At 41.7% G+C, this 17,258-nt stretch overlaps 1 protein-coding gene across 2 annotated transcripts in view; it reads right to left on the bottom strand.

The window, feature by feature from the left end:
• The window catches only part of Scamp1 (secretory carrier membrane protein 1), a 92,638-nt gene that overhangs the window by 21,703 nt on the left and 53,677 nt on the right, over window positions 1-17,258 (bottom strand). For both annotated transcript variants that reach the window (XM_057789795.1, XM_057789796.1), the window contains 3 exons: window positions 7,326-7,424; window positions 5,711-5,819; window positions 3,642-3,770 (listed from right to left, as the gene is read on the bottom strand). In XM_057789795.1, coding sequence (XP_057645778.1) covers window positions 3,642-3,770; window positions 5,711-5,819; window positions 7,326-7,424 — 337 coding nt within the window. The remainder of the gene's footprint in view (window positions 1-3,641; window positions 3,771-5,710; window positions 5,820-7,325; window positions 7,425-17,258) is intronic.

Raw genomic sequence — 17,258 nt, 5'->3', positions numbered from 1 at the left:
TTTTAACAGGGGAATAGCTTGATTCTCCACTCCACAGAGGCCACACAATGGTCGTGCCAGGGGCAGGATGTCCCCATGCTGCCAGCATGCTGCTCTCCCTAACCTGAGTAACACCAAGAAACACTGTAATCCTAAAGAACCACGCTTACCAGTTATAACTTTTGTTTACATATTTTTATTTTATGTGTTTGGATGTCTGTCTGCAAGTATATGTATGCACCATGTGCATGCAGGGCCTGTGGAGGCCAGAAGAGGGCGCTGCACTGAGGACAGAGATGCTGTGAGCCCACGTGGGTGCTGAGAACCAGTCCAGGGTACTCTGCAAGAGCAACAAGGCTCCTAATCCTGATCCATCTCTCCAGACCCCTACAGTTCCAACTTTTTAAAGTGATTTTGTAAAACTGTATTCATGGGTAGAATTTTATTATAAGAAATAAATTCCCATAAAATGAAAATACTATAAAATGTATATTATCAATAAAAATGTCAAACAACTATGACTTAGATTTAAAAAATTAAAAGATTATTAAATCTACTACAAACTCAATAGGCATCAAAAACTAATTTTAAAATCCCTTTACAAATCAAAATCAAAAATTTATGGAACAGGATAAAACTACTCCTTCTGGGTGCCCTGATGTATTCTCATCTAAACATTAGATAAATCAACTATAGAGAAACAGCACCAGAGATTGAAAGCAAATCTGCTGTAGCATTTAAGGGCTTTTACTTTAAAACCCATTCTTCTTTATCACAAAAAGAAAAACTGTACCAATTGCTCAATTACTACCTGAGTTTTAACCCTTGGGAAAGCTGGCTTACTAATGAAATGACTCAAAATCCTTTTTCCTCAAAGTAAAGTCTTTTCTTTAAAATAAAGGCTTAAAAATGGAACTAAAATTCCTGTGAAATGGGAAATCATTTTGTAGTCCTAAAGGACTATGGCTGTCTTAAGTTCGGTTGTGTGTGTGTGTGTTCTAATGTTAGCATGTTCTAACTTAAATTTCCATCTTCAAAAGAATAATTTTTTAAAGTTTATTTTCTATTTCACTTGTAGAAAGTGAGGTGACTGTATAGATCTATATAAATGTTTTAAAATCAAGTACAGAAAGTACCAACCTAACTTTTTGTAATATGTTACTTTTTCTCCTAGATGTTTTTAAAGTAACCATGATCAGTGACTCTTGCACTCAATAAAAGCCAGCCTGTCTTGGTAGCTGGTGCTGAAGCTGTCCACCTGAGCAGGGCACAGAAAGTGGGCAAAGGCTATGGACCCCACCATCTGTGTGTTAATTTCAGTGTCTATGCTGGTGGATGGTGAATACAGACCAAATGCTGGACATACCTTTAAGCCATCTTGTTCCCATGATTTGCAAAGTTAAGTTACAGTTTTTTATGTGAAAGCTTTATTTGCTTTATGAGGCACAAATCTATGTCTGCTGGTCTGAACTTGCAACTGCTGGTGCCATGTGACTCTTGATAAATACGGATTACAAAGAGACAGCTACAGGTGCGCGTGCATCTCCTCTGCTGCCTGGAGGCTGGTGTCCATGCTTTAGTTTTTGTAAATTCAAAAGCACATTCAAAAAGGTCAGGGTTTACTTCACAGTGAAAGTTCTAATTGCTTTTGTTCATATACAGGTTGCATTATCTGCTTCCATTTAGGAACCTTTGAAAACCCATCTTCAATGTATTCATTAAAATGGAAATCACTTCTGCATCTTGGCTTTTTGTAGCTGGGTCTAACCCTGGCCTCGAGAGACCAGCTATCCAGATAGTTTGGTACATAGTGACTTTGCTATATAATGTTGGACAATGCTGGGCAAAGCTTTAGCTTCTCTAAGACTAAACAATGTAGTACTTGGTGGAGGATGCAGTTAGTGCTCTTCACTGCCTAACAACAAGTCAGTCTCCCACAGCGCTAGCTCTATGACTGAGTATCAACCTTTCTGTCAGCCCTCAGATCCACACCAGGCCGATACTCCCGGAAGTACCCACTAAAGCAGTCTCTACTTAATGTGGGCAAATTCCTCAACTGCTCATACTTCATTTCAAGGAGTGCTTCTTTGAAACAGAACCCTAAGTAGAATCTTGAGTCCCTTTTTTAAAAAGACTGGCAAACTAAACAAAACTGAGAAAAACTGTAACTAACTGCATTACTGCTGAGAGACTCTGCAAGTTATGCATTCTTAAAACCAAATTGATTTTGAAGCCATTATCATTAGTACTTAACAATTAAAGTTAAACTAAAAATTTTTCCTACCCAGCCTCTATTTACTAAATTTATTATAGAATTTTCCGTCTACCTCTACCATAAAAAATCTGTTAAAGTTAAATAAATTATGCCTAAAATATTATGCCATTTTTAAAATTCATATATAAAAATGCATATATGACACAGAGAAATATACTAATTAAATAAGGCATAGAAACTGGTTAACATGTACATATATAGAATTTATCAAACATATAATACTATAGGCAGCAAGGCCAAATCTCAACAAGAAACTAAGAGTCTAAAAATAATAGCCAGCTGGGTGGGGTGATGTACACCTTTAATCCCAGCACTTGGGAGGCAGTCACAGGTAGATCTCTGAGTTCCGGGCCAGTGTGGTCTATGTAGTGAATTTCTGGACAGCCATGGCTACATAAAGAGAACCTGCCTCAAAAAAAAATTTAAAGTAATATCCACTATAATTTTTTGGAAGGCAGCTATGCTCACCAATATACCACCAACACAGGTCCACTGTAATTTTTAGACTGAGAGCAAATGTTCTTTTTTAAAACTGTGACATAAATAATGCCCAGAAAGAACTGCTTCTCATGTGGAGACATGAAGAATGCTCCTAAGAGTCTAAAGAAAATGATCACATCCACTCGAGAAGGCGGGCCCTAAAGCCTCACTAAACACACAGTGAAGCTCACACGCTTTCACAGCCTACAAACTACCTGCTGCCCCATCTGAACAGCCTCTCTCCTGACAAAGGCGTCAACAGGGCAGATCAGAGAGAAAGGGGAAGAGAGAAGCTGTGTGTACACAGTGGGCCTTAGCACCTCGCCATTCATTTCCTATTTCAAAGCATGTGCATCCCAGCTGAAAATGCGCTCTAACGTTTAATGAAACTGCCCTGCAGTATGCAATCTCAAGAATAAAAGTACTCATAGCCACTTGAACATGAGAAGTGCATTGTGCCCAAAGAGATTTTTAAAGTTACAGTTCACATTACAGCATCTCCATCTCTTTCTAAAACCAGCCACAGTGCTACATTTAACAGAATCTAAATGACACTCCTTTGCATAAAAATAGTATGCTTAATTTTGCCACAGCAAGTCTCGCCTAGATAACATTCTTCTAGGGAAAAGGTCTTCACAAAAGCCTTCCCATGACAGACAAGACACCGTTCATCAGCCAATGCTGGTGCTCCATGTATAGGCTTCCCTCATCCAGACTTGGACTGCTACCTGTTACACAACTGTTGTATTGAAATAGGGTGTTCAGTTCTGAAATTATGACTACTAAAATCTGTATGAAAAGACATTTAACATGCATTTTAAATGTATCACTTTCAAAAAGGTATCTACTGATGAAAATATGAACTCAAAAGGCATCTGTACATAAACATGATTGGTTCTATACTCACACATCCATAAGTAGTACATAAGCTTTACTGTCTTCTGGAATTCTACAGGAATGTCTACAGAAAAGTCTTGATAGAAACAAGGTCCCACAGGAAAATTGCTAGGAAGAGGTGGCCAATTATTTTTTCTCCCTGTAAGTTAAAAAAAAGTTACTGCAACAAATACATTGTGTTCTTACTTGTATGTCAAAGTACAGTGTGTTGTTCTGGTAGACTATGTACAAAACAGGACCACTGCTCCTCTCTACACTCTACAACCTTGAAAGCCAAGCTTACGTTTTCATTTTTTTCCTCAGATTAACATTTTCGAAACAATAAATGCTAATAAAATTTTCCAGTGTCATATACCATGTTTAACACATCTATGTATAAGAGAACCCAGGGACAAACCCTGAGAGTTTCCTAAAACAGGTTTAGTTCAAAGGCCAGGGCCATCCAATTCTTAAACTTCCATTTTCTCCTCAGTACACGAGTCCTTCAGCAGAATTCTGCTAAATCCCTAACAGATGTGCAGAGGAAAACAAGGTTCTCAACAACACAGACCAAAGAATCAAGTCTGGAGTGAATGACTGGGGGGATTCCAGCATCCTGAAAACCAGAGCAAATCAGGTGCAGTGTGAGGAAGGAGTGCGTGTCTGCATAAACAAAAGATGGACAGCAAGACTTGGGGAATGAAGTCAGCAACAAAAATTAAACATAAAGCACAAATTCAGACAAAAATACAAATAAAAATAACAACTAAAGTCACTTTCTGATATTAAATATATAACTTTTAACATTCAATTATACGTATTTTTACCTATCTGGACATTTCTCATAAAGTGAAGTATAACCCGCTGTTAATCCTCAGCATGCACCCTCAGTCACGCTAATTGTAGCATTAGAACTGGGGACTGGGATGGAACTCAGTGGCAGAGCACTTGCCCGGCCTAAGATGGGTCCTCAGGAACACACATGGCACATGACACCACATAAGAGTCTCCAACAGTGAGCAGCGAGGAACGGAGGCTCTGGAACAGAAGTACCCAAACCACTAGCTGACTGTGTGGTCTTAAGAAACTTCACCTTCCTTTCTTCAGAAAGTTAACTACTGGGTCACGTTTCCCAGGATGGTGCTGAGGATTTAATATGGATTAAAAGGTAAAAAAAAAAAAAAAAGTACTTCAATATACTAATATACTGTAAAATTCAATAATTAAAGTTCATCTCTTTGTTACTATCTTTACCAAAATATCTTTCATCTGTCATAGAAGTGATTAGTGTCAGTCAGCATTAAGAAAATAAGACACATTATCATTAACGATATCTCTCTCCTAGAGACACAATCTCTGATATTGCAATCAAGGAAATGACCCAGGATAAGCATGTCCTTGAGAGACCTGAGACCTAAACACTGTAAGACAAGGAAGAAACAGTCAGTATTATAGCCACCTAGCAACCCCTCCCCTAACTCCCCTCCTCCTTCCTGAGGCTGCTAACTTTCCTTCACCGGTTCTTAGAGTCATCTTCAGTACTCAGAGCCTGAAGAGATTCCACAGCATGTAATTCATCAGACAAATGCTTTCTTCACATTTTGACAAGTGTAATGTATCTGAGGAAAAGACCAATGATCCGAACAGGTCAGACTCCGAGGAGGGCGCACTCAGAGTTCAACGGGACTACTGAGAAGCCCACACCTACGCTCTCAGGTGCCTTCCTTTCTTCTGAAGGCCTTTCTCTTTTATCCTGCATGTTTAAGCCTGCATTAAGATCTTTCGTTTCTACCCCAGCTCTTTTTCAAAGAAAGAAAGAAAGGATTCGAGAGAGCCAAGGCAGAATTAAAGGCTCCTGGCTTGGAATAAAGTGAATGGATCCGATCTGTGTCTCACTTTCTGTGAGGACGCCAACACTCGTCTAGTCTATCAAAAGACCGTGCTATCATCAGGCAAGATCAGCGAGCTGTGAGTATCAAGGGAGCAATCTGCTGTATCTGACCTCTTTGCTGGAATCAGAAAACAGGGCCGAGGTTTATCACCAGACCTAGTGACTCAAAGCAAGGACAGACATTTTCATCCCAACTCTTTGGATACTACCATGCTGACTCAGGCTCTGCATCTCCCGTTCTCGGCGGTCTAACTCCGCGGCCTTTCTCTCTAGCTCTTCTTGGCGCTTGAGGAGTTCAGCTTGAGCCAAGGCATGTTCCTGAACAAAATTACCAACACACACACGTTACCAGACAGTCCAAATAGTCTAACATTTACATGCCCACTCTTATCTTTACCATGAGAGAAACCTCAGTTAAATGCACTTTCAAAATATAGGAATTCACTGAAGGCTATAGTTTTGGAAAATACTGTAGAGATATTTGATTCATTTTGCCTTTAGTTACGGAAGCCCTCAGAAGCAATATTAAGTCCACAGAATAGGAGAAAACAAACAATCCACCTCTCATTAAGAATAGCCAGAGAGCTTTTTAAAAACCTATTCTCTTTGGATGAATACCTTGCTCAGCCTAGATATAGTAGAAAGGGCCTTGGACCTTCCCTAAAGCAGTGTGCCTTACCCTCTATGAGGAGTAGATTAGGGAGGGAGTGGGAACTGGGATTGGTATGTAAAACTAAAAAAAAAAACAAAATTGATTTCTTCTTTTACAAAATAAAAATATTTTGCTTGTTCAAAAAAAAAAAAAAAAAAAAAAAAAAGGATAGCCAGAGAGCTGGGCAGTGGTGGCATTTGCCTTTAATTCTAGCACTCAGGAGGCAGAAACGGTAGATCTATGAGTTCAAGGCCAGTCTAGTCTACACAGAGAAACCCTGTCTCAAAAAAAGCAAAAAATGAAAAGAAAAAAAGTCAGAGACTGGGGCTAGAGAGACGGCTCATCAATTAAGAGCAAGCACATGTACGCTGTTCTTGCAGAGGACCTAGGTTCAGTTGCCAGCACTCACATCAAGTGGCTCATAACTACCCTGTAACTCCAGCCTCCACCGGTATGTGCACACATCCACACACAGCCACGTAAGTACATGTCATTGAAAACAATAAAAATTAATCTTCTAAAAACAGAGCGGCAAGACTCTAGGTGACCCTGTGAGTGAGTGAGGTGAGAAACAGCTGGGGATGGGCTGGAGAGATGGCTCAGCGGTTAAGAACATTGCCTGCTCTTCCAAAGGTCCTGAGTTCAATTCCCAGCAACCACATGGTGGCTCACAACCATCTGTAATGAGGCCTGGTGCCCTCTTCCGGCCTGCAGGCATACAAACAGAAAGAATATTGTATACATAATAAATAAATAAATAAATATTTTAAAAAAAAAAAAAAGAAACAGCTGGGGAGAGACAAATGGCATTCAGGATGACTCAGCTAGCTCGGAAAGCAGAGTCAAATGACAAGTAGACTCCACAAGAACAAGAACCGTTCAAACATCTCTGAAATGTCCTAAGATGCTGAGGGGACGGGGATGTGCTTACGACAGTCTGCTCTCTAACTCTGTGTTAGAGCAGCCATGCATTTCATATGCTGGCTTTCCTCGACACTTGCCATCTCCTACGTCCTCCTAATGCCCACTGAGTAGTGACTCGCTCTCTCCCAGTCATGCTTATTATTCTATTATTGTTACTGTAGTGGTAATAAACATTTCACTATATGAACTATACAATAAGATGATATATGATCTTCTAGTATTAATCTACACAGTTAACATGCACTAACCTTTGTGATCTGTGTGTAAGCTGGGTGTTCCTCTGTTGGCTTCATTATTGCTGGCTGGGTGTTGGGTACATTAGGCATTTTCACGCTGCCTGGTGGAGGCTAAAAAGGTAAAAGACAAATTATGTAACACAGAGACCCAAGCTTAACTTATTTCAAAAGAATCATAGGAAGCAAAGTCCCAAGGCCTGCCTGTCTCCGTGCCTTCTCACGGTCATGCTTAAAACGCCTCAAGCTCCGCACTGCCACTTCCTAACCCATTTACCAGTTTTGCAGTGCTCACTGCACCCAGGAAGAACAGAGCACAATTGGTTCCTTACAGTAACGACACCGTCAGACTAATGAACTGCAAAAAACAGCGGGACATAGGGCCATCTGCTTGTACCTGGGAGGCTAAGGCAGGAGCCCAAAAGCTCAGGAGCCTGAGAACATGAGATAAAAGAAAAGAAGGGGGGGGCATAAGTGAAGGGGAGATATGGAAGTTTACAATCAGCTCTTCCCTCTGAAGACAGACACATGTCAAAGGCCTGAAAATGTTAAGCTAGAAACCTGCCACAAAACATCACTAACACACCAAAGCTACAGAGAAACCCTGTCTCGAAAAACCAAAAAAAAAAAAAAAAAAAAAAAAAACCATCACTAACAACCCCACTTTGCCAGGAACACCAGCCATACATGAAGGTGGCTGCAGCACCTAGAGGAGATAGACAGCTGTAAGTCTGTCTATGAGGACTTAATAAACTATTACATACATACCTGGTGTGAACTTCAAAGAAAATGAGTCAACATTGCAGAAGAAAATGTTAAATGCTAAATTGAAATTTTCAAGATGAACACAGATTTATATAGCAAACTGTTACCAAAGGAATTTTATATACTTCTCTCTATTATTTGCCTCCCCAACAGATACATCATATAGCACTTTTTGTTGTTGTTGTTAATGTTTTGTTTTTGAGGCAGGGTCTCCTATGTAGCCCTAGCTGGCTGGAACTGGCTTTAAACTCAGAGATCTGCCTGCCTCTGCCTCCAGGTCATGCACCATCATAAAGGTATGTTCCACCATATCCTGCAGTAATACTTTTAAAAGTTAAAAAGGAATTGGGACCAGGTGTCATGTCACATGCCTGTATTCTCAGCCCTCGGGGGGCAGAAGAATTACTGCAAATTCAAAGATGGTCTGATCTACAGAGTGAGGTCCAAGCTAGAGTCCCCTAGACATTCTCTTGAAAGAGAACAGAACAAAACAGTGTGTAAGATCCCAGTACTCAGAAGGATCACAAGGTTGAGGCTAACTTGGGCTAAACACATAACATGACATATAAGCAATCAAGAGAACAGAAGCACAAGACCAAGCAGCTTGGCAGCACTTGAGGAAAACACAAAATCGCCCTGAAAGTCAAGCAGCTAAAACCTTTATCAGCACCCTGCTGCCTTAAATACCAAGCAGTCTGAGTGTAAGAAGTTGATGGGGCGAGAGACAGAAGGCCAACATATCCAAGTCAGAGTCATGGAGACAAGCCCTGCTCACAAACACTAGTGTGTGCAAGCCATCTTCACACTCAGTTCCTTCCCATTTGCACATGTCCCAGTGTGTTTGCAACTACAGGACACATGGTCACTTCAAGTCAAGCACAGTTGTGGAGGAAAACCTTTGCCCAACTGCCATGACAACTGCTCCTGATTCTCCTACGTCTCCACCTCTGAGTAAGAGCAGTAAACAATAAACCACTCTTGCGTGCGTGAGTGAGTATATACACACATGTGTGAGTGCCCATGGAGGCCAGAGGAGGGTGTCAGATCTCTCAAATGCAGTTACAGGAATTTGTGAGCTACCAATATAGGTGCTGGGATGCAAATTCTGGTTCTCATGACTGAGCAGCAAGTGGTCTTAACCACTGAGCCCCACTCCATGCCAAGACTGCCATTTCAGGCACAGGGAAGACCATACATTAGTAGAGAAACATAGCATGTAGTATCTAAAAGGCTACTTCAAGGTTCACTTAAATAACTATGTATTCAGTCAAACACATAGCTAAGCTAAGATATCTAAAAAGGCTGAAAGATACTCAACATCCTTAGCCATCAGAGAAATGCAAATCAGAACAACTCTGATATTCTATCTTATACCTGTAAGAATGGCCAAGATCAAAAACACTGATGACAACTTATATAGGAGAGCATGTAGGGTAAAAGAAACACTCCTGCATTGCAAGTGGGAGTGCAAACTGGTACAGCCCCTTAGGATATCAGTATGGTGATTTCTCAGAAAATAAGGAAACAACCTTCCTCAAGACACAGTAATACCACTTTTAGGTATATACCCAAAGGATGCTCAATAGTACCACAAGGACATGTGCTCAACTATGTTCATAGCAGCACTGTTTGTCATAGCCAGAATATGGAAACAATCTTAATGTCCCTCAGCTGAAGCACGGATAAGGAAAATATGGTACATTTATACAATGGAGTACTATACAGCAGGAAAAAATGTCATCTTAAAATTTGCAGGCAAATGAATAGATCTAGAAAACATTGTATTGAGTGAGGTAACCCAGACCCAGAAAGACAAATATTGTATGTACTCACTCATATGTGGCTTTTAGACATAGAACAAAGAAAAACCAGACTACAATTCACAATCCCAGAGAACCTAGACAACAAAGAGGACCCTAAGAGAGACATATATAGATCTAATCTACATGGGACGTAGAAAAAGATCTCCTGAATAAATTGGGACCATGGGGATCATGGATGAGGATAGAAGGGGAGGGGAGAAGAGTGGAGGGGAGGGGAGAAAAATATATAGCTCATTAAAAACATTTAAAAAAAAAGTCAGCAAACACCGAAAACAAAAAAAGACCTGAACACACTAAAATAATCAAATACAAACTAAAAAATATTTGTTAAACATGAGGTTAGTAAAAGCTTAACAAGGGTAATGATGGTCAAAGCTTGATAACAAATTGGTCTTCAAATGACTGTGACTCTGAACATGCTTGAGTGGCTACGTAAAGGGTAGGTGAAGTCCTGAGGGAAGGCGTGCTGATGATGGGGTGCGGCTATGTTAGGGACCCCAGTGCCTCACCATGGAAAGGGCATAGCCTTCCCTGGATGAGACTAGGGATAGAAAGTCCTCCTCTGGTGTTAAGTGTTTCAGAAGACTAACCAGTGTATGCAAGAAGTAGCAACTGCAGCTGTCTCCTCCCTCCATCCCCTCCTACACCCCCTACAGAGAGAACTGTTCTTGACCCAGGAAACTAGCTGAGGTTATAGCTGCTTCACAGTTGGTACTCAGCCCATTAACCTGAGTATGCCCACACGACCCCAGCCTTACTGTTTGTTTGTCTGGGTGTCTGTTCTTTCTTCATCCCCTTGTTCCAGTGAGGTCTCCAGGGCTGAGCTAGACCCGGCAAAACGATACAAGTGAAACTCTCTCCATACCTACTCAATATAGTTCTTGAGGTCCTAGCTAGAGCAATAAGACACCAAAGGGAGATCAAGGGGATACAAATTGGAAAAGGAGTCAAACTCTCACTGTTTGCTGATGATATGATAGTTTACATAAGTGATTCCAAAAATTCTACCAAGGAACTTCTATAAGTGAAACCTCTAAAACTTCCTTCAGAGAAAAGTGTTAAGTATGACAGACAAGTTAACTACAGACAACATTAAGATGAAAGGGCAACGAAGGAAATGGAAATGGGTCTAAAGAAGACACAGAGCACAGTGCAGAGAAACAAAACACAGAATACAGGAGTGGTTGTAGGCTTGATGATGGGGTTCAGGGGCCTGTCAACTAAGACCCAGGGGAGGAGATCAGAGAATAAAAGTCGGTGTCAAAGCAGGATGGAGAGATATGTACCTCACACTGAAAACTCTAAAACACAAACTAGGTCTTTAAGAGAATTAATAGACACATCACATCAAAATAACAAACCTAAAACTAAGGGATAGTAAAAGCATCCAGGGGTGAAGGAGACAATTCCTAAAGAAAAGAACGCCAGTGAGAACGTGAAATACTTCCTGACTGCAAACAGGGGAGCTCAGATACAGTGTGGCAATGAGATTCAGTGCTCATGTCGAGTTGTGAGTCAGTCAGGTTAGCATCTGAGAACTGTTCAGGTCAAGAGCATGCATCTCGGAACACTGAGTAAGTATCAGTCAGACTGAGAAGCATGGCCTCTCTTTCTATCCCATCTCTCTGCTCCCCACGGCCAACCCAGAAAAGTCATCTTCCTTCTGGTGTGTGAAGTCCTGCCTCACACCCAGAAAAGCCCAGAAAGAAGCAAAGCACACAGAAAGACCAAGAAACATCTGAGCACATGGCTAGGCCCACTAAGCAATGCCCCCCACACTGCTGTCCATTCTGCATCGTATGTGAGCACAAAGGTTTCCTGGGTTTGGAGGTCTGAAACCTTCATATGGCATGAACTTTGATTATACACATTAGCTGTGCTTCACTCAGGAGTGCCAACCATGAGAACAAGACCTGCATCCTACCACCTCCTACAGACATGATGTGGGATTCCCCTCTGCATGCTGTGAATACTGTTGGTTAATAAACAAGCTGCTTTGGGCCTGTTGATAGGGCAGAACTTAGGTAGGCAGGGAAGACAGAACTAAATGTGGGGAGAAAGAAGAGCGAAGTCAGAGAGAAGCCATAGAGCTGCCACTGGAGACAGCTGTGCTGAAATTTTGCTGGTAGGCCACAACCTCATGGTGATGAACAGATTAATGGAGATGGGTTAAATTAAGATGTAAGAGTTAGCCAATAAGAAGCTAGAGCTAATGGGCCCAGCAGTGATTTAAATAATATAGTTTCTATGTGATTATTTTGGGGCTGAGCAGCCGGGAACCAACAAGCGGCCTTCCTAACACCACAGACAAGACAAGAGGTCAAAGCACTGTATCATTAACTCTCACAAGGGAATCCTGCCTGAGACAGAGAAAGTGGAACCATGAGGGAAGTCTGAGGCCAGAAAGGTCTCTCACAGATGCTTCACGGTATCAAATCTTCACTTTGTACTAGACAAAACTCTAGACACAAAGGAGCACCAACCCGCCTGTATGGAAACGTGGATACTCAGAACAAGCGTGTGCACCAGTGTAAGGTGAATTCTACCCTGGACAAACCACTCTGGCAGCACTGAAAAACCTTGAGCACTAAGAAAAATCACGTGGAGATGGGTGGTAGGGTGTGCATCTTTAATCCCAGCACCTGGAAGGCAGAGGCAGGCAGATCTCTATGAGTTCGAGGCTATCCTGGTCTACAAGAGTGAGTTCTAGAACACCCATAGCTATAGAGAGAGACATTATCTCGAAATAGAAAAAAATAAAAAGGAAGGAAGACAAGACAAGAAAGAAGAAAGAAAATCACATGGAGAGACCAACACAGAACAAGCTGGAGAGGCCAGGATGAGAACAGACATGACTGTCATGCAGAACCACAGTCTGAAGGAGCAGATTCTACATCCTTCCCCATGGCAGATGAGATTTCACCTCTTAGGATACTTTTAAACATCTCTGGGAAAGTCAGGGGCTAGCATTCTTTAACACTTTACTTCTACATTTGCATATTCTGTGTGGATTTAGAAAACTCAACTAGAACCAATCGGTAAAAATTACAGAATGATCTACATTGCCTCAGCAGACTTAAGGACATTATAATAATAATCATGGTTATATAATTATAGATTTGATTATTCTATAATATATTGAGCTTTCTGCTCACGGGGAACCCCAAGGGCATTACACACACAATGACAACATTCAAATCCCTTCCTTCCAGGCATGAGAAATTTAAGGATTGTCTATGTCACATAAAAATTTACATCCCCTTGGTGATAAGATGCTCTTGCTGAAGACACTGCAAACATGGTCACAGGACATAACAAATGAAGCTAGGAATGTCCTCCCTGCTAGACTCTCAGGGTGTTAGGAAGTGCCACTCTGGGTGAAAAGTCATCAATGCTCTTAAGGCTATGCACTCCCACGAATGATTCTGAACAAGCCTGCCTCCCCATACTGTCATGGAGTGGGAGGGCTCATGGGGCTCAACCACTCCCAGTGGCCGATGGGAGGGGGGACACAAGTTCACGAGTGATACCACTGGCAAGGTACACCTGCTCCTGTGCACAGTCATTGCTCACACTCCTGCACACAACCCTAAGGAAACTCACTGGCCACACACAAAAGATGTAGAAGCAGAGAGAAGGCTAGCTGGGAAAGAGTGGAGATTGTCGGGGGAGGAAGATGACGAGAACGATAGGAGAACGGGAGAAATCAGCGTGTACACATACTGAGAATGTCATCACTACCCACTGGTATGCATGATCAATACGTGCTAGTGAAACATTTAAAACCACATGTTCTCCTTCCCCATGTACTAGAGTTTACACTCGAACCCCAGAACCAGCCCTATGCTTTCTCATGCTCAGGGTCTATGGGACGGTCTTTTGTACATTCATTACATGTTCCAGCTTCAGAAACCTTAAACACTTAGAAAATGTAGACTCTAGGCCTCACCAGAGACAACCTAGGGATTGAAAGAGAAGAAATGTACATTTCTAACTGGTCGACATGTAATCCTTACACAAGCAAACTTGGAGTTTCCTCAGGCAGCTTCCGTAACCACTAAGGCACGCAAACGAAACTGCTCTAAGGAATTCTGCAACTTTTTAGATCTCGGCAGCACTGACTATAGCTATGCTTACATGAATTCCCTTAGTTCTGAGAACAAGGACAGATATACATACTACCTAAGAACCAGGGCAAATAAACAGAATTACCACAATCAAGGGTGACAATCAAGGTTGTCCTGTGGCTATCACATGCATTAAGGGAGGAGGAAAAGAAGGAGAGAGGGAGAGAGGAGGCTGTGTGAAAACTACAGGCCAGTCATAACTACAGTGTGATGGACACACCAGAAGGAGAATGGTCAGAGAGGACAGGAAAAAAAGAACGACTGAAAATGTCTTCAGGTTAATGTCAGACAGCAAACCAGAGACCCAGGGAGCACACACAATACTCAGGAAAGAAATAAAACACACTCTACATATACACTGACATACTGGTCTCAAACTAGAGAAAATCAGAAAGAAAAACAACCTGAAAGTCAGACAAGGGACAAAAACCCAGCTTGCCTGAGAGCAACAAAGATAAATGTATACTGGAGGCAGAGGGTGGCTCAACAGGTAAGCGCACTCGCTGCTCTTACAGAGGACCTGATTTTACTTCCCAGCACCCACATGGTGGCCCAGAGGATCTGATGCCTTCTTTGGGTACCTGCAGGTACTGGCATGCGTGGGGTACACAGACAGATTTTTTTTTTTTTTTTGATTTTTCGAGACAGGGTTTCTCCATAGCTTTTTGGTTCCTGTCCTGGAACTAGCTCTTGTAGACCAGGCTGGCCTCAAACTCACAGAGATCCGCCTGCCTCTGCCTCCCGAGTGCTGGGATTAAAGGCGTGTGCCACCACTGCCCAGCCACAGACAGAATTTTTAAAAATATTTATATCTAACTTCTCAGACATCAGACAAAGAAGAGAGTGATGTCAAAAACAACTGAGGAGAAAATAAAGTCCCAAGCCTAGACTGCTGTATCCTGAGACACTATTCCTCAAAGCTGAAGAACATAGGACTTCTCACACACATCAAGGAGCTTGTCGATGTGCCTCTGGGAAGAAGGGAGACAATATGGGTCAGAACTTAGGATCTACTGAAAGGAAGAAGATCTGAGGAAAGGTCATAAGGACAAAGCAAAAACTTCTTTTTCACATTGTCAACAGCAAACAGTTGGTTTGAAATGCCAATAGCATAGACTCTAAGTATAGAGTCATATGCATATACTTCATGTATGTCTATGTTTATATACACACACATATGAGTGAGATGAATGACAGAAATAATATAAGGATCAAAGGGGGACTATTAATCCTGTTAGTATAAGGCATTTATATTGCCCATAAAGAGGTACAGAGTTTTTTGTTTACATTTGGATTTAAGTGGATTTAAAAACTCTAAGAAATAAAGTCATCAAACTTAACTTTTGTGTTAAGAAAGAAAAGAAAAGCAGGTTCATACAGGATGCTCAATTAAAAACACCAAGCGCCACAGACCAAAATGGGGGGAGGAAAGCAAACAGAAAACAGCATACATACAGGTGGCACCAGCCCAACCACACAGTTTCTTTGAATGTCGATGACGTAAGTACAGCGAGCAAACCAAAGATTTTCAAGATGGATCAAAGAGCTAGTGGAAGAAGATCATCCACTGGCGCAAACACTGAAGAACAGGCTACTAAAGAAAACAAGTGCCAGGATTAATTCTCAGGCCAGCAACCCCAAGAAGAGCAAGCCACTCGAGCTGGAACAAAGCAGGGAGCCCTAGCTGCTGGACTGTGAACTGAAAAGGAAAGGGACATTCTCTTTGCTTCACTGGTGATAACAAGAAAGCTAAGCTTTGTAAAATGCCTTGGTGCTAACCCAATTGAAGAAGGGCCTCAAAGGCCACTAAGTCACAGCAAGATTTTAAAAACCAAACCAAATCAAACCAAAAATACTCCAGTCAGCAGGAGAAAGTACTACAATGGCACATTACTCTCAAGATGACTAACTTCCTCATCAGATACCAAAGAGACATGATGGTAGTTTATCCAGACAGCTGAGCAGAAGTAAGTCCCTGTGACAGGCTAGGCTCTCTTTTCTCCAAGTTCTTCTAAACAGATATGCTAGAAATATGTCAGCATAATCTACATGCACACACACAAACACACATGCAGTTACTGGCAACATGAACCTTCCCTCAGGTTCACGGATACTTAATTCAGGAAGCAGTATCTTCAAGAGCTGTCAAGACACCAGGAAGGACTCCCACATGCAGGACAGATTGCAGAGTAGCCTGGGGTTGATCAGGAAGGTATACTTTTACAACTAAGCTCAAAAGGCAGAAGGAAGGAAATAAAGAAACCATAAACTGAAGTAAATACAATAGAAAAACTACAGATTAATTAAAACTACATATAAAATTAATTAAGCTATAAAAATAAGCAGTTGATCATCTTTAGGTGGACTAAAAACAACAGAGATGACTCAAAACTTAAAAACTGAAAATGAGGAATTACCACAGATGCCAGAAAAATTACAAGAACCATAGGACGTTCTTCTAAACAATTCTACACCAACAACACGGGTTAGCTGAATTCCTAGAGCAACAGCATGCACCAAGACTGGGCAAGCAGAAATAGAAAGCTTGAACAGATGATAATAAAGATGGAGCAATCATCCAGAACCTCCCAGCGTGAAGCTGCACAGGGCAAGAAATCCCACACCCGAGAACACCAGGCAATCATGAGTTAAAGCTGTTCTCTTCCTTTGTGGTTGTTCTGTTTTGAAACAAAGTCTCTCTGTTTCCCAGGCTGGCCTTAACCTCCTGACCCTTGTGCCTTCACCAGAGTGTGCCACCAGGTCCAACTACTGTATTTCTCAAATTTTTCCCAAAATTGAGCTAAAGGGAATATTTACACACATTTTATAAAGCTAATTAATTACTTCGACACCCAAGACACTAAGAAAACAAAAGCAGGAATAGGAGACATGAGTCAGTGGTCAAGGGCCCAGTCTTAAGTCTCCTAATGCTGTGAGAAAACACATGAGCAAAGCAATATGGGGAGGAGAGGGTTTACTTCAGCTTAGAGCTTGTGGTCCATTACCCAGGGAAGTCAGAGAGGAGCACTCTTACTGGCTTGCTCAGCCTGTTTTTTCACACAGCTCAGGACCAGCTGCCCAGGGCGGTCTCACCCACAGAGGTCACTAAGAAATGTCCAACAGATGAGCTTACAGGCTGGTGTTATGTAGCATTGTCTCAAGTTTGATTCCGCTTTGCAGCTAACTCTAGCTTGTGTCAAGTTGACATAAACCAACCAGAACAAGCACATTCT

The sequence above is a fragment of the Chionomys nivalis genome, chromosome 15 (assembly GCF_950005125.1).
Source record: "Chionomys nivalis chromosome 15, mChiNiv1.1, whole genome shotgun sequence".
NCBI classification, from domain to species: domain Eukaryota; kingdom Metazoa; phylum Chordata; class Mammalia; order Rodentia; family Cricetidae; genus Chionomys; species Chionomys nivalis.
This window is presented reverse-complemented; position numbering and strand designations above follow the sequence as displayed.